General features: G+C 55.0%; 5 protein-coding genes across 8 annotated transcripts in view; 2 read left to right on the plus strand and 3 right to left on the minus strand.

Annotated features, from left to right (window-relative positions):
• The window catches only part of SGF29 (SAGA complex associated factor 29), a 43,566-nt gene extending 36,148 nt beyond the window's left edge, over positions 1–7,418 (plus strand). For all 3 annotated transcript variants that reach the window (XM_049903087.1, XM_049903089.1, XM_049903088.1), the window contains 6 exons: positions 4,574–4,638; positions 5,549–5,678; positions 5,765–5,911; positions 6,142–6,177; positions 6,285–6,447; positions 7,211–7,418. In XM_049903087.1, the coding sequence (XP_049759044.1) occupies positions 4,574–4,638; positions 5,549–5,678; positions 5,765–5,911; positions 6,142–6,177; positions 6,285–6,447; positions 7,211–7,327 (658 nt within the window). In that variant the 3' untranslated portion in view covers positions 7,328–7,418. The remainder of the gene's footprint in view (positions 1–4,573; positions 4,639–5,548; positions 5,679–5,764; positions 5,912–6,141; positions 6,178–6,284; positions 6,448–7,210) is intronic.
• Positions 7,419–7,582: 164 nt separating this feature from the next.
• On the minus strand, positions 7,583–11,558 carry LOC126086615 (sulfotransferase 1A1-like). Of its 2 annotated transcripts, none has more exons than XM_049903086.1 (8): positions 11,469–11,558; positions 9,811–9,995; positions 9,596–9,721; positions 9,416–9,513; positions 8,795–8,921; positions 8,606–8,700; positions 7,897–8,077; positions 7,583–7,770 (listed from the first exon to the last, which is right to left on the minus strand). In XM_049903086.1, the coding sequence occupies exons 2-8, from the start codon at positions 9,956–9,958 to the stop codon at positions 7,658–7,660; spliced, it is 888 nt and encodes a 295-aa protein (XP_049759043.1). In that variant the 5' UTR covers positions 9,959–9,995; positions 11,469–11,558; the 3' UTR covers positions 7,583–7,657. The 2 variants fall into 2 exon arrangements, with proteins under 2 accessions (XP_049759043.1, XP_049759042.1); XM_049903085.1 differs by lacking the exon at positions 11,469–11,558 and adding an exon at positions 10,974–11,053.
• A 642-nt stretch (positions 11,559–12,200) lies between these two features.
• Positions 12,201–15,113, minus strand: SLX1A (SLX1 homolog A, structure-specific endonuclease subunit). The gene is made up of 6 exons (XM_049903090.1): positions 14,619–15,113; positions 14,061–14,112; positions 13,655–13,981; positions 12,612–12,739; positions 12,369–12,456; positions 12,201–12,287 (listed from the first exon to the last, which is right to left on the minus strand). Exons 1-6 carry the CDS (start codon positions 14,804–14,806, stop codon positions 12,258–12,260), a joined length of 813 nt encoding a protein of 270 aa, XP_049759047.1. The 5' UTR covers positions 14,807–15,113; the 3' UTR covers positions 12,201–12,257.
• On the plus strand, positions 14,893–16,019 carry BOLA2B (bolA family member 2B). Its single transcript, XM_049905044.1, has 4 exons — positions 14,893–14,976; positions 15,162–15,380; positions 15,470–15,567; positions 15,877–16,019. The coding sequence occupies exons 1-4, from the start codon at positions 14,893–14,895 to the stop codon at positions 15,974–15,976; spliced, it is 501 nt and encodes a 166-aa protein (XP_049761001.1). The 3' UTR covers positions 15,977–16,019.
• A 2,079-nt stretch (positions 16,020–18,098) lies between these two features.
• On the minus strand, positions 18,099–23,877 carry CORO1A (coronin 1A). The gene is made up of 11 exons (XM_049904227.1): positions 23,755–23,877; positions 21,920–22,118; positions 20,540–20,662; positions 20,292–20,421; positions 20,015–20,199; positions 19,735–19,854; positions 19,383–19,487; positions 19,125–19,270; positions 18,956–19,013; positions 18,640–18,855; positions 18,099–18,312 (listed from the first exon to the last, which is right to left on the minus strand). The coding sequence occupies exons 2-11, from the start codon at positions 22,115–22,117 to the stop codon at positions 18,208–18,210; spliced, it is 1,386 nt and encodes a 461-aa protein (XP_049760184.1). The 5' UTR covers position 22,118; positions 23,755–23,877; the 3' UTR covers positions 18,099–18,207.
• Between the last annotated feature and the right edge of the window lie 622 nt (positions 23,878–24,499).

Below are 24,499 nucleotides of genomic sequence, written 5' to 3' on the forward strand. Positions count from 1 at the left end.
CTCATTACATCATAGTGATAAGATTTAAACACACAGGGAAATCACATCAGATGACAAAATGGTAGACAATCATACAGTACTGGGAATCATGACCTAGCCAAGTTGACAGATTTTTGGGGGACACAGTTCAATCCATGACAGTACCTTTATTTTATATGTATATGTATTACACAATTGGAGCAAGAGTTTTGCAATACCATTCTTACTATTTATAGTCTATCCTATTTTTTTAAAATGCTGACCGTTGCTCAAGAAATTAATTTCATAACTCACTAATGAGTTGCAACTGGCAGTTCAAATAACTGCCCTCATATCCACAGTGATGGCTGACATTCAGGCATGCTAAGCATCCATTACCAACAGCCACAGGGCTCTTCCTCTCCTCCTGGCTCTGTCCTGTCCTTGTCGTCCCATATTTTCTTTGCCTGCTCCAGCCATCCTGCAGACCTTTGCTGGTGCCCAGCCCACACCTGGCACCAGGCCCTCTCCATATAGAGATGCAAGTGTGAGTCATATGGAGAGGAGGGACAGGACAGTGTAGTGCGTGGGCCAGCAGAGATGTGGCCCCATTGCCCGGAGATCTCGGATGGCCTCAGGGAAGGGGCAAGACCTGAGCTGGGATCACAGGCAGACGAAGGGAGGGCAAATAGCCCAGGCAGAGGGGACAGAGTTGACTGCAAAGCCTGTGTACATGGGGATGGGAAATAGTCCCCTGTGGCTGGGGAAGGGGAGGTCAGGCCTTGAAGGCCTCCAACACAGTGAATTATCCTGAGGCCACAGGCACCAATGAAGACTCAAAAGCAGGAAGGAAACCTCTGGCCGCTGTGTGGAGAACGGACTGGGTGAGATTCAAGCAAGTTGGGAGACCAAGCAAGAGAGGGCGCTAGGGCTGAGCCAAGACAATGGCAGTGAGATGGAGCAGCAGGAATGGTTCAGGAGCAGTTTTTGAGATGAAATCCAAGGAGTGGGTGACCAGTTAGAAGAGAAGTTCAAGTTTCTGAGGTTTTTAGTTTGGACAAAGGGATCTGATTGAGCTCTCTACGCCAGGTTGGAGAGCAGAGCAAAACAGCCAACTTGAGGGAAGGAGGCAGTAAATTCTGACCGGAGGCATTCCCTCTGAGGTAGCACCCTTCTCTTGGCTTCTGGTCCACCCTTCCCCAACCCCATCTCCTCCCTGATTTGCAGATTTACAGTCTGGCCACAACCAGGCCCCTTCCCACGCTCCTGGACCAGAGAGTGGCTTGATAAGTCAGAGTGAATCATATTGATCTGAGAGTGTAGGTAAACTGCTCCTCCTGGCATTGGTGAACCCAGAGTTAAAGCAATTTGGGGAGCTCCTCCTGGCATTGGTGGACCCAGAGTTAAAGCATTTGGGGGAGCTCCGCCAGGCATTGGTGGACCCAGAGTCAAACATAAGCTTGTTCTATAAACACAGTTCCCAACACCTTGCAATCCTGCATCTTTTTAGTTCTTCACACTCTCAGCCCTTCATACATGCATTCAGTAAACACTGAGCATGGCCTTGTCAGGGCCAACTGCCGGCCAGGAAGGGGAGAGTGCAAGATGAATGCAATGCCTGCAGGGAGTGCCACGTCTAGATGGGAAGACACGTTTACTCTAGGAGAGGCACTCATGGAGGTGCAGTAACACCCATCAGCTCGTTTTCTTAAGAGCTTAATGTAAGAACCATTAGGAAATTGAAGGTGCACTAAGAGCCAGTGTCAGGACCTAAGCCCAGTCCTGGGACTCTCTGTTCTACTGCATGTGCCACAGGCTCCTCCCAGCTGGTTTTCCTTTTGCTTTGCACAAAATGGAAAGAAACCCTGTGACGTTATGTAACATCTCATTTTTTTTAAAGACCTTGAGATGCACATTGGCAGCAGAGATCAAAGGGAGACAGGGTCAAGGATCTTGCTTTCCATAGCAGAGTGGATGATGGGTATCCCTTCCCCAGGGGAAACAAGTTATTTTCTGGCATTAGTTCAGAAAACACTTCTGAAGATTCATCTGTGTAAGGGTACAGTAACCAGTGTGACAGATGGTATCCTCAGGGACACTTCTGCCACAGACAGCAGATAACAGCCTTAGTAATGGCAATGCCAAGCTAGGGAAGGCAGTTTTATTTATTGTACTTTAGATGAAGGTCTCAGAACAAACTAGCTTCTCCTTAAACAACTAGTACACATAATTGTTTTGAGACATTGGTTACCAACCCCACAACGTGTCAGCACTCTCCCCTCTGTGACCTTGGGTTCCCTATTACCAGCTTTCCAGTCTCTTCCTGCCTTCTAGTCCTTGTCCCTGGGCTGGTTGTACCCCTTTAGTCTTGGTTTGTTTTATGGGCCTGTCTAATCTTTGGCTGAAGAGTGAACCTCAAGAGTGACTTCATTACTGAGCTAAAAAGGTGTCCAGGGGCCATACTCTCAGGGTTTCTCCAGTCTGTCAGGCCAGAAGTCTTATCTTTTTTCTGTTAGAATTTTGCTCTACATTTTTCTCCAGCTCTGTCCGGGACCCTCTATTGTGATCCCTGTCAGAGCAGTCAGTGGTGGTAGCCGGGCACCATCTAGTTGTGCTGGACTCAGTCTGATTGAGGCTGTGGTAGTTGTGGTCCATTAGTCCTTTGGACTAATCCTTCCCTTATGTCTTTGGTTGTCTTCATTCAGGGAAGGCAGTTTTATGAGTGTCTAAGGCAGTGCAGGCAGAGGAACAGTTCAGCTCTCCAAGGGCCTGAGTGACTCACAGGCTTAAAGTAGCCCGTGCCTGGAGGAGAGAAGGCCCACCACAGCCCCTGGGGCATCTTCCTGACCCAGACACTGGGCCTGGGCAGCTGGCCGTTTGCCAGCAGGTGCCTGCAGCTTGGCTACTGTTCCATGTTACTGACTGGAGGTGGTGCTCTAGCCTTGATTGAGTCTGTGACATGTCAGCTCAGAAGCCAGAGGGAATGTGGCCCCACCCCTGCCCCAAGCCACTTCTAGGCGGGCAAATAAGCCATATCCTGGGAGACTACCCTGCATTCCCTTATTCTTCTACTGTGGCCGCCTCCTCCAGGAGAAGGCTCCTTCTGAATCAGAATCTACATTTTAACAAGATCTACACATAAGAACCACCTGGGGATCGTGTTAAAATGTAGATTCTGCTTCAATATATCTGGGAGGTGGAAATGCAGATTCTCAGCAGGGGGGTCAAACCAGAACTAACTGGTTTGAAGCCATGGCTAGGGCTCTTGGCCAGACTTAAAAGCTGTCAGCTGGAAAGAAGCCCTACCTCAGTTGTCCCAGATGCAGTGGGCCTCCTGGGACAGTACCATCCTGAGGGTCACTGCCAGGCTAATGGCTGCCTGTCAGACAGAAGGGACTCAAGCTCTGGCTGGGAGGTCAGACCTTAAGTTTCAGTTGCAGAAAATTGCCGCTTTTGGAATAGTAAATGGTCTCTGAGTTGAACTACACTAACTTTAGGGAGTAGAACATTACATTTCTCTCCTGGAGAGTCACAATGCAAACTAAAGTCTTAAAGGCTCTGATAAGCTCTGCAGTAATGATTTCATTTAACTCAGTATTTCATAAACTTGTGTAGTTCTCAAGTCTGGCTGCACCCAGAGGTTCTGCTTTAATTAGGGTGGAACTCAGACACTGGTATTCATTTAATTTTTTATTGTGAAATGACTTCAGACTTACAGAAATTCAATACTTTACTGCATTTTGTTATTCTTTCTATATACACATATATGTTATTTTTCTGCACCATTTAAGGTGCAAACATGATGCCCCTTGAACCCTTGTTATACTATTCTTCGGGGAGCTTCCTCAAGGTCTAGGGTAACTGGGCCTTCCTCTAGAAAGGAAGCCCGTTTGCTTCTCCCAGGTTTTTGGGGCCTCTCTGCCACTCTGGAGGAGTCCCTGGGTGGTGCAAATAATTAAGCACTCAGCTATTATTGGAGAGGTTGGTGGTTTGAAACCACCCAGAGGCGCCTCGGAAGAAAGCTACTTCCAAAAGGTCACAGCCATTGAAAGCCCTAGGGAGCAGTTCTACTCTGAAACACATGGTGTCACCGTGAGTCAGAATTGGCTCAAAGGCAACGTTCCTGTGGGTTTTCTGGGCCACTCTGGAACCTGCCATAAACTAAATTCGCAGACGTTTCCTGGGGCTGCAAGTCCATGCAAGCGTCTGCCTTTCAGGGACAAGTCTGTCCTCCCACAAGCCTGCTGTGTGCCAAGACAGCTCTCCCCACAGCGCTGGGCAGGGCGTTCTCCTTTTACATGTCCCACCTTGGGCAGACCCTGGTTTTAACTTCTGTCTACCTGGTCCCTAGATGCTGTCAGGACAGCAGCAACATCTCCTCAGGATGTGTCATATGCTCTTAGGGCAAAAGCAGTCCTGTCAGCCTTGTGCACCTCTCTGGGATCCTGCTTTCTCTTAGGTTGTTGGCCTGCCCTCCTCCCTGTCTTGTCAGTTCTGTTATGCTTTTAAGATTAAAAAACATGTATTTAGTGTTCCCAGTTCTCAGCAGTACTAGATAAGGAAGTCTGCTATATGCTTCAACCAGACCTTTGTCCTCCCTTCTCCCCACCTTCAGCATCCTCCGGAAAGCCTTAGATAAGATCGCTGAGATCAAGTCTCTGTTGGAAGAAAGGCGGATTGGTGAGTTGAAAGGACAATTTTAGTGTTCCTTGACCAGGAGCAGTGAGGGTTCCTGAGGGCAGCGGTCATGTCTCCCTGCGGGGGCCTCTGTAACCTCTGCCCATGTCATCATTCCCAGGGGTTTCTAACAAAGGAGTGAGTGGGTCTGGGCAGCCTGGGACTGGGACGTGAGTGGAGCTGGTTCTCAGCCTCTGGGAGGCAGGGTTTTGCTAGATCTCCTCTGCAGACCCAGTGGATCCACACTTGCCCTCCTGCTTCACCTCCCTCCTCCCCCAGCCCCTAGTCTCATTTCTTCCTTTGTGAGAACTTGCCTCTTTTTTGTGGAGCAACACCTGGGTGTCCTAAAGCTGGCCTTCCAGGTGGAGTCTACAGTGTGTGCCTACCCATCAGACTGCCAGTTTCTTGGCCTTCCCACCTCTGCCCTGCCCTTCAAATGAACCTCGGTGGGTGGAGCCCTCACTCCTTAAAGATCTCACATTGCCAGACTGGTTGTGTATGAAGTTAACTGGGTGGCTGAGCCGTGACTGAGAGCTTAGGGACCCACATTTGATAGTTTAACTTTCTGCTGAATTACAACATACAATAGAAAAGTACACATATGTGTACAGCTTAATGAATTTTTCAGTAAGTGAACACAACCATGTAACCAGCACCCAGATCAAGAAACCATAAGCTGTCCTTTTGCTCCCTTCTAGTCCCTTCCACCCTTCTAATCTGTTGAGTTTGGTAGTCTCTTTAGTCTCGAACATCTAGTGCCAGGGGCGCAGATAGTGCATGGGCCCTTGGGTGCTAATTCGGGATGCGGGGGCTCCAAGCTGAGCCTCTGAAAGCTCAATGCAGGGGTGCTGGGGTGGTCTGGGGACAGGTCCTTCTCCCTGACTCAGGAGGGGGGGCTGACTTCCTCCCACAGCGGCCAAGATTGCAGGCCTGTATAATGACTCGGAGCCGCCTCGCAAGACCATGCGCAGAGGGGTGCTGATGACCCTGCTGCAGCAGTCAGCCATGACCCTGCCCCTGTGGATTGGGAAGCCTGGAGACAAGTGAGAGTGGGCCAGGGTGGGCAGTGGGCACAGGAGGGGCTCGTGCCCGAGGGCTGGATGGGACTAACAGTTTCCTCCACTCACAGGCCCCCACCCCTCTGTGGGGCCATTCCAGCCTCAGGGGACTATGTGGCCAAACCTGGAGACAAGGTGGCTGCCCGGGTGAAGGCCGTAGATGGGGATGAGCAGTGGATTCTGGCTGAGGTGGTCAGTTACAGCCATGCCACCAACAAGTGAGTGGACCCTGCTGGTTGCTCTCTCAGCACCACACCGCTCAGGCTGCCCTGTTTCACCTGTCTGCAAAATGGGCGCAAGGCTTTCCCGAGGGTGCTAGGGGGGTGGTGGGTGAAGCACTAGCTCCGGCAGCTACTCTACCTCTCCCCTCTCCTTCCTCCCCTCAGCACCCCATGACCTGGGCTGTGCTCATCACCACATCCGGTCTTTTCCTTTTGTTTTCCCACAGGTATGAGGTAGATGACATTGATGAAGAAGGCAAGGAGTGAGTGTCTGGGCCAGGGAGGGGCAACAGAAGCCTGGGGCATAGCCAGGATCCTGGAGAGGAGTCCCCCTATCTGGCCATGGGTTGACATAAGGCTCCCCCTCCAGGAGACACACCCTGAGCCGGCGCCGCATCATCCCTCTACCCCAGTGGAAGGCCAACCCTGAGACGGACCCCGAAGCCTTATTTCAGAAGGAACAGCTTGTGCTGGCCCTGTACCCACAAACCACCTGCTTCTACCGTGCCCTGATCCACACGCCCCCACAGCGGGTAAGGCAGGCCCTGTGACATCAGGACCCGGCTGACCAGATGGGGCCATGGGGTTGTCACCTTTCCTTTTCTTCTCATCTTAGAGACTCTGAGCTAGAAGGGCCGAGTCCCTTCTGCTTGGTCAGCTCTATAACACCCCACAGCCCTGTCTTCTAGAGCTGGCCCTGCTCCTTCCACCCTTTAGCACCGCAGCAAGCCCTGGGCGCATGGGCCTGCTGTGTCTTCTAATCTAAGCTCATTTTTGCATTTACACTGAGACAGCCAAGCCCTGAGAAGGGAAGCGCCGTGCCCAGGGCCTGTCTTCAGATCTGGATCCTGAACTACCATCCCTTACTTACCTGAGGCTGTGTCCCCTGGTGCTGCTGCACCCAGGCCACACATGCCTGATGGCAGTATGAAGGCTGTTCTCCCCTCTTTCTCCAGGATCCCTGCCTGATGCCCTTTGGGATGTCCTTGTTCCCTTTAACACAGGGCACATCCAGTGATGGCCGACCACAAAGGCGGTGCATCCCCTTCCTCTCCCTGCTTTGTCCCCTGCCCTTGGCCCTTTGTTGTGAAAAAGGAGCTCTGTAGCAGCAGGGACCAGAGTTTCAAACATCTAGGCTTCTTGGCTCTAGAGAGTGAAAGATGAGGACAGGGAGGCTGGGAGCCCATGGACCAGAGGATCCTGGCAGTCTATGTTGGGGACGGGAGGTAGTATCGGAGACGGGAGGCCTTGCCTGGGAGCCTCTGATCAGCTTCTCGTTTCTGCCTCCTGCCACAGCCCCAGGATGACTATTCGGTCCTATTTGAAGACACCTCCTATGCAGACGGCTATTCCCCTCCCCTCAATGTGGCCCAGAGGTACGTGGTGGCTTGTAAGGAGCCCAAAAAAAAGTGATGCAGGCTGGCAGACCCACAGTCTCTTGCCACCTCTGAGGGGAAGGCAACAAAAGATTCTCTGCCATCAAATAAATATTCTTCCCCCCTTGCCTGCATCCGTCTCTTGGGTGTTACTTCTTCAGACCCTCTTCCCCTCTCCAAATAGGGCAAGTTGAGGACCTGGAGGCTGCACGGGGAGGTGGCCTTATTGGTCCCAATGGGCGTTTACTCCCTTAGCTCAGGTTTTCTCTTTGCTTCCAGTAGAGGCTCTCTGTTTAACACAAACCATGTTTTATTCTTGAGGCCACGCCAGCCTTGTTTTACACCACTTCCTTTGGAGTAACACCACTCACAGCTGTGAACGGAAATTGAGGTTTGAGCCTGCCATCTTCTCAGCGTACTGAATGTCAAAGCGCTCGTTCTGGGCCACAGTGAAGATGTTTTTCCAGTCCCCTGGGGTGCCTGAGGGATGGAGGGAGTGAGGCTGGAGGTCCCGGCTGCACAGGAGGCCCCAGGGGGCTCAGGTTTGGCTCTAGCTGCTGCTTCCATCCTCCCTTCCCTGAACACTCACCCCAGGCAGGCACTCACCTTTCCTCATGAAGGCAGAAACGTTGTGGTCCATGATTTCAGAGGGCAAAGTAGTGTAGTTAGTCATGGGATTCTTCTTCATCTCTTTGAAAGATGTACGTTGGACGATGTGATCTACAGTCTCCTCGGGCAGGGAGCGCCCCAAAAACTCCAAGATCTTCTGAATCTCCCTTTTGGGGTCCTGGAGTAGCAGAGGGGCTTTTTTCATTGGAGGTTTGGACTGCTTACTGAGCAAATAGAAATGGAGCTGCTCTCTTAACATCCTAGGAGATCTAGCAATTTCTGCTTAGCAACCTCTCAAAGCCAGCTCCTTGGCTCTGGTCCTCTTTCCCTGGAGCAAAAGAAGTTGCTTTCTACCCTGTGAACCTGCAGTAACCCATATTTGGTTACTTATGGGTGAGAACGGGCAGTCCTCTTTCGTAACTGTGGCCCTGGAGTCTGGCCCAGCACTTCGCAAATACCGGGAAAAGCAAGAGCAGTAAATAGCTGATCAATGATTGAACGTGCGGCTGACGCAGGGGCTAGGAGATAAGAGCTGTACAAAGTACTGTAGCTGAGGAGCCCAGCCGGAGGGGATGGGGTCTGCTAAGGAAGACGGGATGAGGGGTCCAGGAGCCTTCACAGGGAAAAGGGCGGAGAGGGGCTTGGCAGGTCCCCGTGGGGTTCCTGACTCCCGAGGTGTGACATGGAGGGAAGCAGGTGGTCTCACCTCCTTTATGTCCTCATAGAAGAGGTAGAGAACAGGGTGGGTATGACTCAGCTCCCACCACTCCTGCACGTGCTGGTACCAGGACCCGTAGGACACTGGGGAAAGGGTACCGACACAGAGGTGGTTAGTTTTAGCTGGCTGCCACGCAGTCCCCTGCCCCCAGTCCCCTTCCTCTGCAGTAAAGCCCACCTTCCCCATCCATGAACATCTCCAGGAAGTTGTCCCAGGTGCCAGGATCAGGGTGCACTTTGGCCATGAGGTAGAAGTGGTAATAGGAGACAGCAACATCCTTCGGATTGCGGGCGACATAGATCACCTGGAGGGGCAGATGACCATCCCTGGCACCATTACCACCCAGCATGCCAGGTCCTTCTGCCACCCCTCAACATCTCTGCGAGAGAGCCGTCTCTTGATTTGGCAAAGGTTGAAACTGAAGCTTAGAAGTTGGCCTACTTGAATGAGCGCAACTGCAACTGTGCTGAGATTTGACACCAGAGTCCTGGGAAACATACACTATACTATTCTTAATTCCCATCAACGCCCCTACGCCCAGATTTGGAGCAAGGGGTGCAGGTACCCTCTCCGTTCCCTTCCTGGGCCTGTGAGCACCTTACTCTGTTTCTCTTGGGTCTGCAATGGGGAAAAGTCTCACTTTCCGGGATCATCTGGCCCCCACCAGTGCATGAGGCAGATGGCAACCCCCTTAAAATGAGACAAGGCTCAGGGAAGTCAGTAGACCTTCCTGGAGGAACAGGGCCAGGTCTGGGATGGCACCAGCAGCCTCCTTCCCTCGCTTCCTCTGCTACTTACCTTGATCTTCTGATCCAGCAGACACTGGGGGAGCAAGGCCAGGGGCAAGTGCGTCTTGATGATCCGGGGGGCTGGTGCATCCTTCAGGGACTCAATACCTAAGCCATGGTAGAGAAAGGTCCAGTGAACTGAAGCCCTGGTCGTCCTCCTCTCACTTGGCTCCAGCACCCACCCACATACCTGAGGGAACCCCTGGGGCCTTGAACTCAAGGAAGGGCACCCGGAAGAAGATGGGGTCCTGGCAACACTTCTCCAGATCACCACCGTGGTAGATCAAGTCCAGGATCTCGCTCACCCAGGTGGTGCCTACACAGAGGAGGAAAGAGCTTGCCCCTGTTGGCCTAGGTTGGGGACTGCAGCTGGGGCGGGGGTGGGGGGTGACCCTTATCACCTACCAGATTTGGGGTAGGTGCTAACAAGCACATCATCAGGCCAGGCTTGGAAGTTCTGCACTGGCCCCATTGCTTCTGCAAAGTACTTGACAAGTGGGACCCCCTTCACATACTCCAGGGGCACACGGAGGCTCTCTTGGACTAGTTCCATGGTGCTGAGTCAGGGGCCAGCAATGTAGCTCACTTCCCTGGGTAGCAACACAACAATGCCACATGCTGAATTCTTGCTTTGTTTTAAAACAAGGACTGTCGTAGTCACCTAGTGCTGCTATAACAGAAATACCACAAGTGAATGGCTTTAACACACAGAAGTTCATTCCCTCACAGTCTAGGAGGCTGAAGTCCAAATTCAGGATGCCAACTCCAGGGGAAGGCTTTCTCTGTTGGTTTTGGGGGAAGGTCCTTGGCTTCAGTCTTCCTCTGGTCTAGGAACTTCTCAGTGCAGGGACGCCAGGTCCAAGAGACATGCTTTGCTCCTGGCACTGCTTTCTTGGTGGTATGAGGTCCCCTGTCTCTCTGCTCACTTCTCTTTTATATCTCAAAAGAGATGAAGTTCTGCCTTATTAACATAACTACCTCTAATCCTGCCTCGTTAACATCAGAAGAGGTAGAAGTTAGAACACATAGGAAAATCCCATCAAATGACAAAATAGTGGATAATCATACAATACTGGGAGTCATGGCTTAGTCAAGTTGCCACATACAATTCAATCCATGATAAGGGTGATAAGTGTATTTCTCTTAACTACAGTTTTATTTTTCTTACTGTTTCCCACTGCAGCTCTCAGTCCAGGCCCAGTCGGCCCTTCTTCCCATTGTCATGAGCTCCCTGAGCTCCTCACATGCGGAAACCTCCCCTGGACCTGTGATCCCGCTCCATCTTGGCTCTGGGATAAACAGAGCCAGCTGGGCAACTGAGCTTGGTACATGCAGGAACAAAACTGCTGACTCAGCAGAAGAGGAAAGTGGGGTTGAAGCCAGAGTTGACGGTGCTGAGATGGGACAGCCACAGGAGAGGGCAGGGTGGCAAGGACCTTGCAGGCAGGAGCAGAAAGATTGAGTGATAGGGGTTGAGGATCATAAAGCCCCGCTTGGGGGGTGTGGGAGCCAAAAGCTGAGCAGGGTGAGGGGAGGTGTGCCCCAGCCCACCCCAACCCAGTGCTCACCAGATCCCACGGGATCCCGGCCTTGGGACTGTCTCCGTGTGCAACAGCTTAGTGTGGGCAGTGTGAGCGCAGAACCGCTCTCCAAGCAGAGAGTTTATAGGTCCAAAGTGGGAGGGGTCTAAAGCCCGTCACAGGGCTGGGACTTGGCTCTCCTCCAAGAAGGAAATGGTGGAGTTTGGGGGTGAGGGGACTGCTCTGCTGCTCTCCTTAACACCCCAGCTGGAGGCCAAGCTTAGACTGGCCTGGAAACTCAACTTCCAGACTGAAACTAGACAAAAGGGCCCAGTCGTTGGTGTTTTGTTTGAGCTGTAACCCTGCCTCCCGAATTGCCCCTCTAAATGCCACTCCTGCAGGGCTAACAGCTTTTTCTAATTGACCCAGTCAAGAGAAAAGAGAGGAGGGGAGGGCAGAGGAAAGGGAGAAAGGAAAAGAGAAGAAGGGGTGAGGAGGAGAGAAGGGGGACTCCTGAGCTGGCATAAGGACAGGACCACTTACCTCCAGGCCAGTCTTGAAGACACCAAGAGCTGAGACCTGGTGGCTGCCAAGAGGCCCCGAAGCCCACGGATTCCAGGAACTGCTGGCTCTGACCACAAGGCTGGTACAAAATGATGTGGGTGGGACAGTGTGAGGGATTTAGGGCTGGGCGGAGCAGCACAGTACAGGGAAGAGAAAGAATGCCAGAGTCTGAACAGCCCTGGGAGTGAGCCCCAGCTCCACAGCTCCTGTGGGACCTCATGGGGCCTCACCCTCATTTTTCTTAAGACAGGGTGATCCTGCCTCACTCATGATTGATGAAAACAAGCAGCCCCAGAAGGTGCTTTTCTTTCTCTAGGCTTTAAAGGGGCTCCCCAGACAGGCAAGAAAGGGTTGGGGCTGGAGAGCTACAGGGCCCCACAGTAAAGAACATTCCCCCCTGCCCCACTTTTGTTCCTACTCTTTGGATTAAAGTCCAGAGTGATGCTAGGCCTGGAAGTGGGTGGGCTGAGTCAAGAGGATGAGTCTCCCAAGCCCTCTAAGAATGATGTAACCTCAGAGTCACACTGGGGAAAGCTGAGGCAGAGGAGCCTAGAGCAAAGGAGAGGCTGGGGACATGTGGGCCCGTAACCCCTCCCCCTCCTCTCACTCCCCACCCAGCCTCAGTGCCGCTTGGGTGGCAAAGCCTCTGCCTCCTTCTCTCTCCACCCCCCTGCAAAAACCAGAAGGTACCCTTAACTTAGGCTCTTTATTTTACACAAGTGAAAAACAGTGGCAGAGAAAAGCAGTGGGGGTTTGGGGACACTGGGGTCAGTTCTCCAGTAAGTCTGTCCAGTGTTCCTGTGGAAACAAGAGAGCTGGTCAGAGGCAGCCTAGAGGATGGGGAGGGAGATGGAGGCTGGGACCAGTGCCACGTCTCACCTCTTCTAATTCTGAGTCTTCCTCATTCTCCTTGGTTCCTGTCTGGGACAGCCTTATCAGGTCTCCCCACAGCAATGAGTTCTTACAGCTACCAAGGAAATGCAGAGTTGGGCATCACAAGCCTCCTCCAGGCCAGGCTCTAGGTGCCAAGGTAAGGACTCACCTGGCCTGGGCCTGGTCTTGGGGAGCTGGGCACCCTTTTGCCAGAGCTAGACTGGGTTGGGGCAGGGGTGTTGGACTCACCCAGGGCATTGGCCCTCTAGGGGCAAAAGTTGCCCTGGCTCCTCTTGAAGGAATTCCTCTGCGAGGCAGATCACGTGGGCCCTTAGAGGGCAGCCAGGATGCGGGCAACACAGAGGGCTTTCTTCATCCTGTCAGAGATGACAGGCAGGTGAGAAAGAAGGCAGTAACGATGTGGCTCATATTCATTAAGCATTTCTAGGGACTGGACACTGTACCGAGGGCTTGACATAAAACCACTCTATGACACAGGTACTACTATCATCTGCATCTTACAGATGAGGAAACTGAGGCACAGAGGTTACAATACGTGACCACAGTGACTAAACTAGCCAACTTCTGAAAGTTAGCAGGGACTTCGTTAAGAGTCTATTGCAGCTCCTTACAGGCTAAATGATCTCAGGTAGGTCACATGACTGAATAACAAGTACAGTTTATTTCCTTTACTGCTTTCTTAAACCAGACCCTACCTTTCGGTTCATGTATTTAATAAACGTTTATCACCTACCTGTTCTGCGCACTGACACTGTCCTAGCAATGAACAAGATCTGCCCTCATGGAGTTCAGTATGAGGAGTGGGACAGACGGTTAATCAGAAAAATAAGTAAAACATAGTATGCCAGATGACAAGTATTACGATAAAAAAGGCAGAGACTCTATCAACTGATGAATGGATAAGCAAAACGTGATATACCCATACATCAGAATGTTTTTCGGCCATAAAAAGGAGTGATGCGCTGACACATGCGTCAGAGAAGTGCGTAAGAAAGCTGCAATTTTAGACGGAGAGCTTGAGAACACTTCACTGAGAAGGTGGCACTTTATCAAACCAAAGGCCGAGGGAAGATACTTCCAGATAAAGGAAAGGGCAGGTTCTGAGCCAGAGAGTTCTGTTGTGTCGAGGAATGACTGCAAGTATCACCATCTCCATTTTAGAGACGGGGGCACTACGGCCAGCGGTGTCAGTGAGTGGCCCTGTCCCTCAGTGAACAGCCTGATCCTACGTCGTCTGAACCCTAGACCCCCGGACCTGAGGTGGCTCTCACCTGGAGGGTGCGGGCGCACACAGCGCAGTGGGCCTCGGCGCCCAGCTCCGACTCTCGGTCGACACTGGGAACATCTCCACGCCTCGGGCCTCGCGGCGGAGGCGGCCCAAAGGCCAGCGGCATGTGGGGCGGCGGCGGTGGGCAGAGGTCCTGGCGGAAGTCGGCGCGCAGCCAGCGCACGGTGAGCGGGAGGCGCGCCCAGGGCGGCACCTGTAGCATGTGCGCCAGCACGCGCAGGTGGAACGCAAAGGACGCCTCGCCGCGCGCGCGCTGTCCCACGTGCGCCAGGCGGCGCGAGGCGTGCGGGTGCTGCCAGGCCCATTCGAACTGCAGCGCGAGAGCACCAACGCGTTAGGGTCAGGCGCCGACCACCCCATCCGCCCGCCGCCCCTGCCTCCTTTCTTACCCGAAGGGAGGCCACGGCGGACGGGAAGCCGTGCACGACGAGCACCATCTCCCTGCGGAGGAGAACGCGGGTGCGGCTTATGAGTCCTGCCACCCGTGTCAAGGCGACTCCCTGGCCATGGAGCGTCCTACCCCAGGGGAGGCCTCAGGGGGGGCTTCAGACCCAGCCCACGAGGTCCCGTCCCCTTCGTGGAGGGCCGTCCCTTCGCACCCGCCACCCTAGGCCCCGCCTCCAGCCACCGCTACCTACCTGCCCTACTCAGTTCTTGCCCTTCCAGGCGTAATTCCCACCCCAGCCTTGTTCACCACGCACCCCATCGCGTCACCCCAGCCTTGATCCTCAGACCCCTCGCTACCTAACCCCCTCCGCGCTGAACACCGAGTTTCACAGAGCTCCACCTCCCCACGAAAGGCTCCTCCCCTGCCGGAGTCCCCGCCCACATCACTAAAAAAAAAAAGGCGTAGCCAATTTGTCAGACCCCACACTGGCCCCGCCTACTGCCCCAGGCCCCGCCTCCCACCAAGCCCTCCCCTTGGCCTAGGGGCCGCCCCGTCTTACCAGGGCCCTCTACCACTCGTCCGCCAGGCCCCGCCTTTTCTGCGGCCCCCGTTGTGCTGTTGAACTCGGCGAGCAGGGTTAACGGTGAACCCTACGTAGACGCGGCCCCGATGCCGAGGGTTCAGACAGTAGAGCAGGTAGACACCGAAGAAGCGCCCTGGCCTCGCCGTGCCTTCCGTGGGGCCCATCGGGACTGGTGGGTCAGCGGCCGCCGCTGCAGGTTGACTGCTGTGGCCTTTGACCCTGGGGAGGCCCGGATTGCTAAGGCTGCAAGATGCTTGTCTCGGAAAACGTGCTTTGGGACGATCCTGAGGCACCCAAGAGGCCACAGCAATTCATGTTCATTCACCGTCTCCTGGCCGGAGCTGGGATGTCCAAACCCAAGCAGCCATGAGGTAGAGAGCTCCAATTAGCGTTCGCTTCGGCCGAGTCCAGCCTCATGCAGGCTCTGATTGGCTAGTTGATGGTACGCGCGGAAATCCATAACTGTTGGAAACCTGGGCTTGCGTGAGGGCGGAAGTGCTTGGGTTACAGGCGCCCTAGTTAAGGGCGGAAGAAGGTGCTTCAGCGGAAGTGGCGCAAGTAAGGGCGGAAGAAGGTGCTTCAGCGGAAGTGGCGCCAGTAAGGGCGGAAGCAGTATCTGGGGTCCGGCCTGGGGTGCGGTCCCCGCCGGGCTGCAGCCCAGTGTGGGCTGCCGCGATGGAACTCAGCGCCGAGAACCTCCGGGAGAAACTGCAGCGAGAGCTGGAAGCTGAGCATGTGGTGAGTTGAGCTGCCCGGGCCCGCCCGATGAAGGGAAAAGAGCTCCTGGTGGGCGGATTCGGCACCGTCCACACTATTCTGCCCCGCAGGAGGTAGAGGATACCACTCTCAACCGTTGCGCGTGCAGCTTCCGAGTCCTGGTGGTGTCCTCGAAGTTCGAGGGGAAGCCGCTGCTACAGAGACACCGGTGAGGCCTAGGGAACACCTCGCCCAGCGCGGCCCCGGCTCCGGGATCATAACCCCGGTCTCTTCCTCCACCCTACTCCCCCACCCCCGCCGACGCAGCCCCACCACCGGGAACCACGACTACGAGGGTCTCGCCTTTGTGGCCTCTGCTTCGAGGATTGCGACTTCGGCCCTCACCCCGCGTGTTCCCAGGTTTCAGGGACTACGACCTCGGGGATACCTTCAGCCCTTCAGTCTCCCGGGTGACCCTAGCTGTGTACTGAGACTCAGGCTCAGGCCGGCTGTGAGCTAACCTCATCTCTCGCCCCAGGCTGGTGAACGCGTGCCTAGCAGAGGAGCTCCCGCACATCCATGCCTTTGAGCAGAAGACCCTGACCCCGGAGCAGTGGACCCGTGAACGGCAGAAATGAGGGCCTGGGACTTGCACAGCCATTAAACTGTCATTCAGGACCAGCTAATGTGTCAGTGGTGTGTGTGTGTTGGTGTGGGTAGGCGGGCGATGAACCTGGCAGTCTGAGGCCTGGCTTCTCGCTGCTCTGCCACTGTCACTTTTGTTTTACTTTGGGCAAGTCTTTCTCCCCGTGTTGGTCTCTGTGTCCCCCATTATAAAATGAAGGTTTTATTTTCCAGGATTGGTCTTGCAAGTCTGCTTTCTATAATTCCCAGTGTATCTTCAGGGGTCAGTGCTGCCATCACCCACCCAGTTATTGACCTTAGTTGGGAGTTTCTGCTCTCTGACAACCCTCATAGATGAGAAAGTGCTCAGGGTTTCAGGGCCTTGACCCATTTAATAAAGACTCCTATCTTTTCCCACCCTAATATCAAAGGTGTGATAGAGAATTCCATGGCCCCTGCAGGTTTCCCTAGCCCTTAACAGGCCTCAGGGGATATGGTACACCACCAGGGGCTTCCCAGCACCTGGAATGCTGATGTTTTCTGGCCCACTGGAAGAGATCTGCTGATCCTATAACCCTGCTATGGCCACAGCTGCCCCCAGGGATGTGGGTAGAGGGTGGGGATAGGGCTAAAAAGAGAGTTATTGGGGCAGGTTAAGTCCCTGGTATGTCTTAACCATAGATACCAAGGTTGGTGAGGCATTGCACAAATGAGGTTCCTGAGACCAAGCAGGAACAGCAGGTGACTCAGTTGGGACCAAAACTCTGAGAATGTGAAATTGCGGGTTTCAACCACTCTGTTTCTTTATTCTCAAGGCCAGTTTCTCAGCTCCTAATTTAGCTCCACCTCGCGCTCTCATTCCTGTCAGAGGGAGAATAGTCAGATAAAGCCGGGGGTCATGGTGATTACAAGTTGTCTCTTCTGGGTTCCAGGAATCATTTCCTGAACTTTGTTTAGTTCCCCTGGGCCAAGAGAAGACTTAGTTAACTGATGTCTCACAAGGACCCCAGAAAGGCCCATCGTCACCATTGGTAAGAAAGAAGGGACATCACCTTTTCAAGAGGCCCAGATCCCAGCTTTTCTGACTCCTTTCTTTACCACACCCCTGCTTGGGGTCATTTGCATCCACCCAACTGCACTCACAGTGCTGCAATGGTATCGCTTCCCATTTTATAGGTGGGCAGCTGAGGCCTGGAGAGAAGCGACTTGCCCAAGGTCCCATAGTTTACATAAAGGGTGAGACCCAAACAGGCAGACAGAAATGTTTGTGTGTCTGCTTCATTCAGTTCTCCACCCGCTGCCCGGTTAGTTTTCTGTGACATGCTGAAGAGAAGGGTACTGGGAACAGGGCCCTTGGTTCCTATGGTCCCTACGTGTTCTAAACAAGCCCTGCTATGACCAGGACACCCATTCCTAACAACCCTTTGCTCTCCCAGATGGGGGGTCACCCACTAAGACTTGGACATCAGAAACCTACCCTCTAGCACCCTCTTGATAGGGTTGGTGTGTCCATTTCCCCTAGTCCTCCCAAAGGGGCCAAGCCCCAGCAGAACCCATAGTGAGGGCCCGCAAGGCAGCAGCACTGTGCAATTAGTTGGGAGGGCTCTGAACTCCAAGGTCATGAGATGTTGATCGTGACTCCAGATATGCCCTTCAGCAAGTTCGTGTCCTGCTCTGTGCCTCAGTTTTCTCACCTATAAATAAGGCTAAGATTTGCTTTGGTTCTAAGCTGCTTCTTTACAGAAGATTCCCTTATTATTTTTATCCTTTGGACATGTGGTTTGAAAGATGTCTACCAAATAAGTGCTGCTTGGTTCATTTCCTTGTTAGCACCAGCGTCAGTACAGTTGTATACAACCTGATGTTTTTGTTGACTAGAAGAGGCAAATTTTGGATAAATATGGGAATTATTGAGGCTCCGTACTAGGGCCGTGAATAGCTCAGACCTCTCAGCTCTGAGAAGGAGTTAGGAGACAGAACAGGCTCCAGACCCACATCAGCATGAGTGGGTCTCACTTATCAAGGGCCCATTCTTATGAGTGGGCACAGTCCAATGAGGACTAATGAGGGGGAAGCTCAAGGGCAGGGCAGGGCAGCAGCCACAGCACCCAGGTAAACAGTCATCAGAGTCGGAGATACCAGAAAATAAAGCCATTTTATTATTTTTTTTTTTTCTTATCTGCTGTTGTGGCCTGAAGAATGGGGGTGTGAATGGAAGGAAGGCCCACTGAAGGCCTTGGGTCTTCTACTTGGCCTGGACTGTTTCCTCCAGTCTGTCCAAGCGTTTCTGTAGCTCTTGCACTGTGGCCTGGAGCTTCCTTATCTCCTCCTCCAGCCGGGACACTGCATCCTGGGGGAACCCGGTACTGCATTAGGCCCAGCTCCTTGCTGGCTCAACTTATCCTGGCATCTGCTGAGTTGCTCCCAAGAGCCCTGGGCTTATACTCTTGTGTCTCAGCCATTTGCTGCAAGGCAGCTGCAGGCCTGTCAGCCTGAAACTTGTTTTCCGAGGCCTCAGGATTATCCATCCTTAGCCCCAAAATGATCCCCAAAATTGTAAGTTTGGGCCGCCCCAAACACCAGCCTCTTTCCCCTGGGGCACTGACCAGATCAATAGCAGCTCCCGCCCTACACCATTTAGCCAGCCTGGCCCCCCATTTCCGCATTTGCCTCTCACCGAACTAGGAGTGCCACTGGCCTCTGGCGTTGCCTTCCTGCGCCCAGTGTCCAGGCCCCGGTTGACCCTCAGCTCCCGACTCTTTGGGGGTACGTAGCCATCCTTGAGGGAAATGAGGAGGGGCCCAGCATCCCGACCCCCGAGCCACTCCTCAGCCGTGAGTGCGGGGTCAGGCCCTGCAGTGGGCGGGTACAGATCCTCCTGGAACAGGTCCGACTGTAGGCAAGGGCAAGGCTGGTTAAGACAGTGCTTAGGCCCCAACACCACTCTGCAACTTCATGAGGCCAGTGCCCGGGGAGGGACAAGGGAGCATCACCTTTCTAGGCACAGTCATGGCAATGGGCTCACATCTCCGCTCGTGCAGCTTATAGAATCTGTGGAAACGGGAAAGTGAGCAGAGCCTACCTCATGCTTGGGCTGGACTGAAAGCACGGGGTCAACACTGCCCTTGGAGCATGCTCAGGTCAGTGTCAGGGATCAGTCACCTGGCAATCTCACACTTGTTCACTTCCAGGCCACGTTTGGGCATGTAGCCCATGCCACGCTGGGACTCTTTGGAGCTGAACATGGAGAGATAGTGCAAGAATGGGGCCTCAGAAGTGATCTCGAAGTACCGGATAGAGCTGTCGCCCTGCAGGTAGGAGGTGTAAAGGGAGGATCAGCCCCAAAGTGTGCCTCCAACCATGGTCCTCTCCAAGCCCCTACTGCCCACCCTTGCCGCATCCCCTGCCTGACAGGGTCACCTTGCCACAGAGGTAGACAATGTTGGTGTCAGGGTCGAAGAAGGGCAGCAGGACGCCACTGCTCGTGTCCAGCTCCTGGAGGGACAGCGGCTCCTCCAGGTGCTTCTGTAGACACAGGGAGAAGGTAACAATGAGCTGGGCCACGTCAGGCGCTGGAGTGGTGATCTGTACTGGGCAGTGGCCCTCACCACCACCAACCAGGGGAGGGCCTTCGGAGACCAGCCAGGGGAAACCCGCATCCCATGGTAGCTAAACTGAGGCCAGGCAGGTGGCAGGGTAGGGACTAAGAGTCTTGATCCCCAGCCCTGGGCTCACCCTCCCACAGCCCTCTGCTTCCCATCTGGGCACTCACTGTGTCCCACAGCGCCACCTGCCGCTCACTCATGCGGCTGAAGCCTGTGGTCAGGATCTTTCCATCTGATACAAACACAGCCCTCACCGGCCGGGTTCCCTCATGGGGACGATCCTTCTCCTGGCAGGAAAAGGGAGGTGCTAGGTCAGGAACCATCACCCACACCCAAAGGGGCCAGACCCCAGGTAGAAGCAAGGGAGAGCAGCGCCCAGGGGCTTGGTTGGTGGTGGTTGGAAGGTAAAGGTCCCAGAGTGAAGAGTCGGGGTTCAAAGCCACTCACAGCTATCACGGTGCCTTTGCGAGGCTCAATGATGCGCACATGCTTGTCGCGGCAGGAGGTGCAGATGAGGGCACCATCACGGCTCCAGTCCACGCTGTAGATTGTGTCCGGGTGCACGTCCGGGCCCAGTGTCAGCACAGCCGCCCCAGTGCCCACGTCCCACACCAGAATCACGTTGTCACAGCCTGGGCAATCCCCCCCCAGTGTCAGAGCCCACGAGCCTACCACCCTCCCCTGAGCAGGCCACCAGCCCCACCCCACCAGCCCCCCATGGCACCTGCACTGAGCAGCACATTCTGGGCTGTGGGGTGCCAGGTCACGATGCCCACACGCTTGGTGTGGCCCTCCAGGGTAACAACGGGCTCCCGTAGGGGCAGCATCAGGCCCCCATCAGGGATCTCCCACACCTGTAGGGAAGGAACTCGTGAGTCTTTGGGGTTCAGCTTTCCTCAGAACTGGAGGCCTTGGCCCCAAATGTCAGATCCCTGCATGGAGCCCAGCCTCTGGATCCCCACCACCACTCACCATGACCATGCAGTCCTCGGAGCCACTGGCAATGACATTGTCGTTGTGTGGGCACCAGGCAATGTCCAGCACAGGGGCTGTGTGGCCACAGACCAAGGGCACATTCTTGTCCACACGTCCAGTCTAGAGGGCACAGCAGGGCCTTGAGGGAGGCACTTTTGCCTTCCAAACCTCCCCATGCCCCCTTCAGAAAGACACAGAGAGGAAGGCCATGGGGTCCCTGGGAGGCAGACCAGGGCCTGGGGTGGAAAGGGATGATTCCTCTCTTTGCCCCAGTCCCAGAGCTATCTGGGCAGACCCCGGGAAGGCTGGCCACAGGTAGCGCAGGATGGAGGTGTGGGCTTGGCACCAGGTGGCACTGGGTCCTTTTCCTGCTTGCTGTGTGACCTTGGTCAAGTTTCTTATCTCTATCTCAGTTTCTTATCTGTGCCCTGAGAGTCAGCACCAAGTGGACTCTCTGGTCTCCAGGCTGCCCCCAGCTTTTCCTGTCGGGGTGAGGCTTCCATGGGTAAGACAGGCCAAGGCCCTGCCCCTGGTATAGGTGTGTGTGCGTACAGTGTGAAGGATGGGTCGAGTTGGGCTAAGGTTCTGCAGAGAAGTGTGTGTGAATGGTAGGGCTACAGGGATGGAGAGGGGCTGGGGAGATCTGTCATAACTGGCCCCTAGGAAAGAGCAGAGGTTTAGAAATGGCCACTTCCGGGGACAGCTCGTGCAGCAGCGCTTCCTGTGTGCAGAGCCGCCCAGGGTGCGGGCCCAGCTCTCACCCCAACAACCACTTCCTCTTCTCTTTGCCTCCATCGGCCCTTTTAAGGTAACAACCTAGGGCCCATCTCCCCTTCCTGTCTCACCCTCCAAAGAGCATAGGAGTGTGCTGATAGCAGAGGTCAGCGGACAGCAGGGGAAGGGGGAGCAGGATCAGAGGGGGCAGGGTTGGGGGAAGGGAGAAAGCCTCTTGCATCATCCATGCCTGTGAGCTGGGGGCTGGGGCTTCAGCCTGGTTACTCAGGCAGGACCAGACTCAGGGTACTCCCAGCCCCTGAGAGCAGTGCTGGGCCTGCCCAGCCCTCATCCCAGCCCACTGTGTGCTCCTGACCGGAGGAAGCCCTGGGCTGAGACTTGGGAGACCAGGCCCTGGAACTGCATGGACTCACTGTGTGACCCTTCTCATGTCATCTCCTGCCTCTGAGTCTCAATTTCCATATATCCACCGCATGTACGAGCTAGAGGAACCTTAAGGCTCATCTGGCCCAGCCCCATTTTACAGATGACAATACTGAGGCCCAGAGAGGCTTGGTGACAATCAGGAACCCCAGGGACCATTGGATGGCTAGAGGTACCCTTTGGTGGAGGAGCTGCTACTCCAGGGTGCCAGGGGCTCACCTTGCCCAGGGGCAGCACCAGGAAGGCCCCTCCCCCACTGGCTTCACAGATCAAGGCCACAAACTTGGGGTTGACGGCGCAGAAGCCACTGTCCCAGGTGGTCTGTGAGACCCGCACATCCTCATAGCACTGGTCGGCCTTGGCTGGCTGTCCGAACACATGGCGGAACTTGCTGGAGCGGACCACCTGCCGGCTCATCCTAGGGACACACAGGTCGGGGCTTTTTCTCCCTTCAGGCCAACTCTGACCTTACCTGGCCCCCTACCTTTCCCAAGACACCCCTCAGTCTAGCATGGAGCCATGAGCTCATTTCCCCACCATCATCTCCTGGGGCTCCTGCCCCTTACTCTCCTCTTGGGCACCCCGCTACCCCCACTGTTAGCCTTCCCCACCCCCTCCTCACTCCTGTTTAACCTGCAAGGCCTGCCTTCACCCAGCCAGGTCACTCTAAGCCACCCCTCAATTCTGTGTCCACAGAGCATGGTGTGGTGCAGGCAACCTAGTGCGTATTTGTTGGTGGATGACAGCCTTTTCTTTCTAATGGTTCAGTGTTGGGGGCCTCAGCCCTGGCGGTTTTGAGGATGGTTCTTTCTCGGTCACGGTCACGATGCTTAGACCTCACATCCCTCGCACCCACATGGGGAGCTTCCAGAAGGCAGGGGCAGGGGCTGGCCCACCCTCCCCTGGCACACGGCTGAACACACAGGAGGCAGTGGCGTGAAGGTTTGCCCAGGGGCATGAGGTGGCAGGACAGCTTCCCCAGGAGGTCTCTGGGCACCAAACACAGACAGATGGCTCCAGTCCCGGTATGGCCTCCTCCCCCACACCTCTGCCTCCCGCCTTTACTCAGAAAATGCAGGTGCCTTGAAGGGCCATCTCCACCCTCACTGCAACTCCCTGCAGGAAGGGAGAGGCTGGCGCTGGCTTCTCTGCCGTCCAGCTGGGGCCAGGCAGAGCGCATGAAGCCGAGGGGATTGCCTCCGGATTCCCCAGGCTCCAGCGCTGGTCCTGGCGCCACCTCGTCTCCTTCCTCCCCAGTGTAGGGCCCGTGTTGCCTCCTCCGAGGGACCCCCAACACCTCTGCACCACCCTCCCCCCGGCTGGCTGCACCCATTTTCTCTGCCCTCAGGCCTGTGCCCTTCTCAATGGGGCTCCAGCCCTCCTTGCCCACCCTATGACACCCTCAGGAGGCTGCTAGGTCTGCTGCCCATGGGGGTGGGGGTGAGGAGCATGTGTGAGAAGCAGCCTGGGGCGGGGTCAGTCGCAGGTGACAGGCCTGGGCCTAGGGAGAGGGGAGCCCCAAATCAGAGGCTGGGGGGCAGGAAGCCAGGGCCCCATCCTGCCTCCTCCCTCACCACAGGTACCAGGCCCGGAAACCATGAAAAGGGGAACTTGGTCTTTTCTTGTTTTGCTCTCAACCCCTTCCTGTCTCTAAGCTCAGGACAGCAGCTCTCCTCACCCTACCCTGCCCCTCACCCTCTGCCCACCCCCAGACTCCCATTTTGGGAAGACTCAAGGCCAACATGTGTCCTGAACTCCTCTGCTCGAGCTGCAGACCCTCTGGGTTCTCCCACCTCCATCTTGTCTGTGGTGGTCCCACACCCTCACCTCTTCAAAGCTCCCCAGACACACAGATGGATATGCACACACTCGCAGCCCACACTCAGGGCCAGTGCCCTCCATGTGGGGACGGTTAGAGCCAGCTCTCCCTGACAGTCTGTCCACCCCCACAGCCACGGCTCCCACGCTTACGCCTGCCCCACAGGTGGCCCAGGGCAGCAATGCCCAGCCCTCCAGCCAGCCCATTCCCTCTTCCCCAGAGGTCCCAGCCTTACCTGCTGCGAAGAGATGAGAGTGACCCCCCAGATGGAGGAGGAAGAAGAGGAGGAGGAGGAAGGAGCTGGAGGAGCTCGAGGCTCGCTGAGGATGCTCTTGTCAAGACAATGAATGAGAACCGCCGACCGCCCGCCTCCTTAGGGGTGGCAGTGCCCCTTTGGGGCGGAGCTCTTAAAGGGACTAGCCCTTCCCTCCTCCGGAGGGGCCCGCCCGCCTGCCTGGGACCCGAGCACCGCCTCCCTTCCCTTCCCTCCTTGGAGAACCTCAGTCAGTGCCTGACGCTGCCAATTCCGAACCAAAACAGCTGCCGTTGGATGGTCGCTAGGACTTTAATCTGAATTTTTTATAATGTCAAAATGCAAAAATACTCTGTTCTTTCTTCCCCTCTTCAGTCCACCCCCAGCCTACTCACCATCCTTTCACTGTTACTTGTAAGAGCTCCCGCCCCCACTTCGATCAGGCCTTTGTAAGAGCCCCCACCCCACCCCCAGCTAAGGCTGTGCTGCTTCCACCTTCCCCTTCCCAACCCCACAGACTGGGGTGGGGGGAGGAGGCGCGGGGAGGGTAGGGAGACAGGACAAGGGAGAGCCAACTGGACCTGGGCCCAGGGGACCAGGGTTCTTGATCTGAGCCTGAATTTACAAACAGGTGGCCCTGGGAAAGTCACCTGACCTCTACGGGTCTCCTTCATCACTTGACCTGCCTGCTTCACAAGTCTGTGGTGAGGAACAAATGAAATTTTGG

Source organism: Elephas maximus, chromosome 12 (genome assembly GCF_024166365.1).
Source record: "Elephas maximus indicus isolate mEleMax1 chromosome 12, mEleMax1 primary haplotype, whole genome shotgun sequence".
NCBI lineage: Eukaryota > Metazoa > Chordata > Mammalia > Proboscidea > Elephantidae > Elephas > Elephas maximus.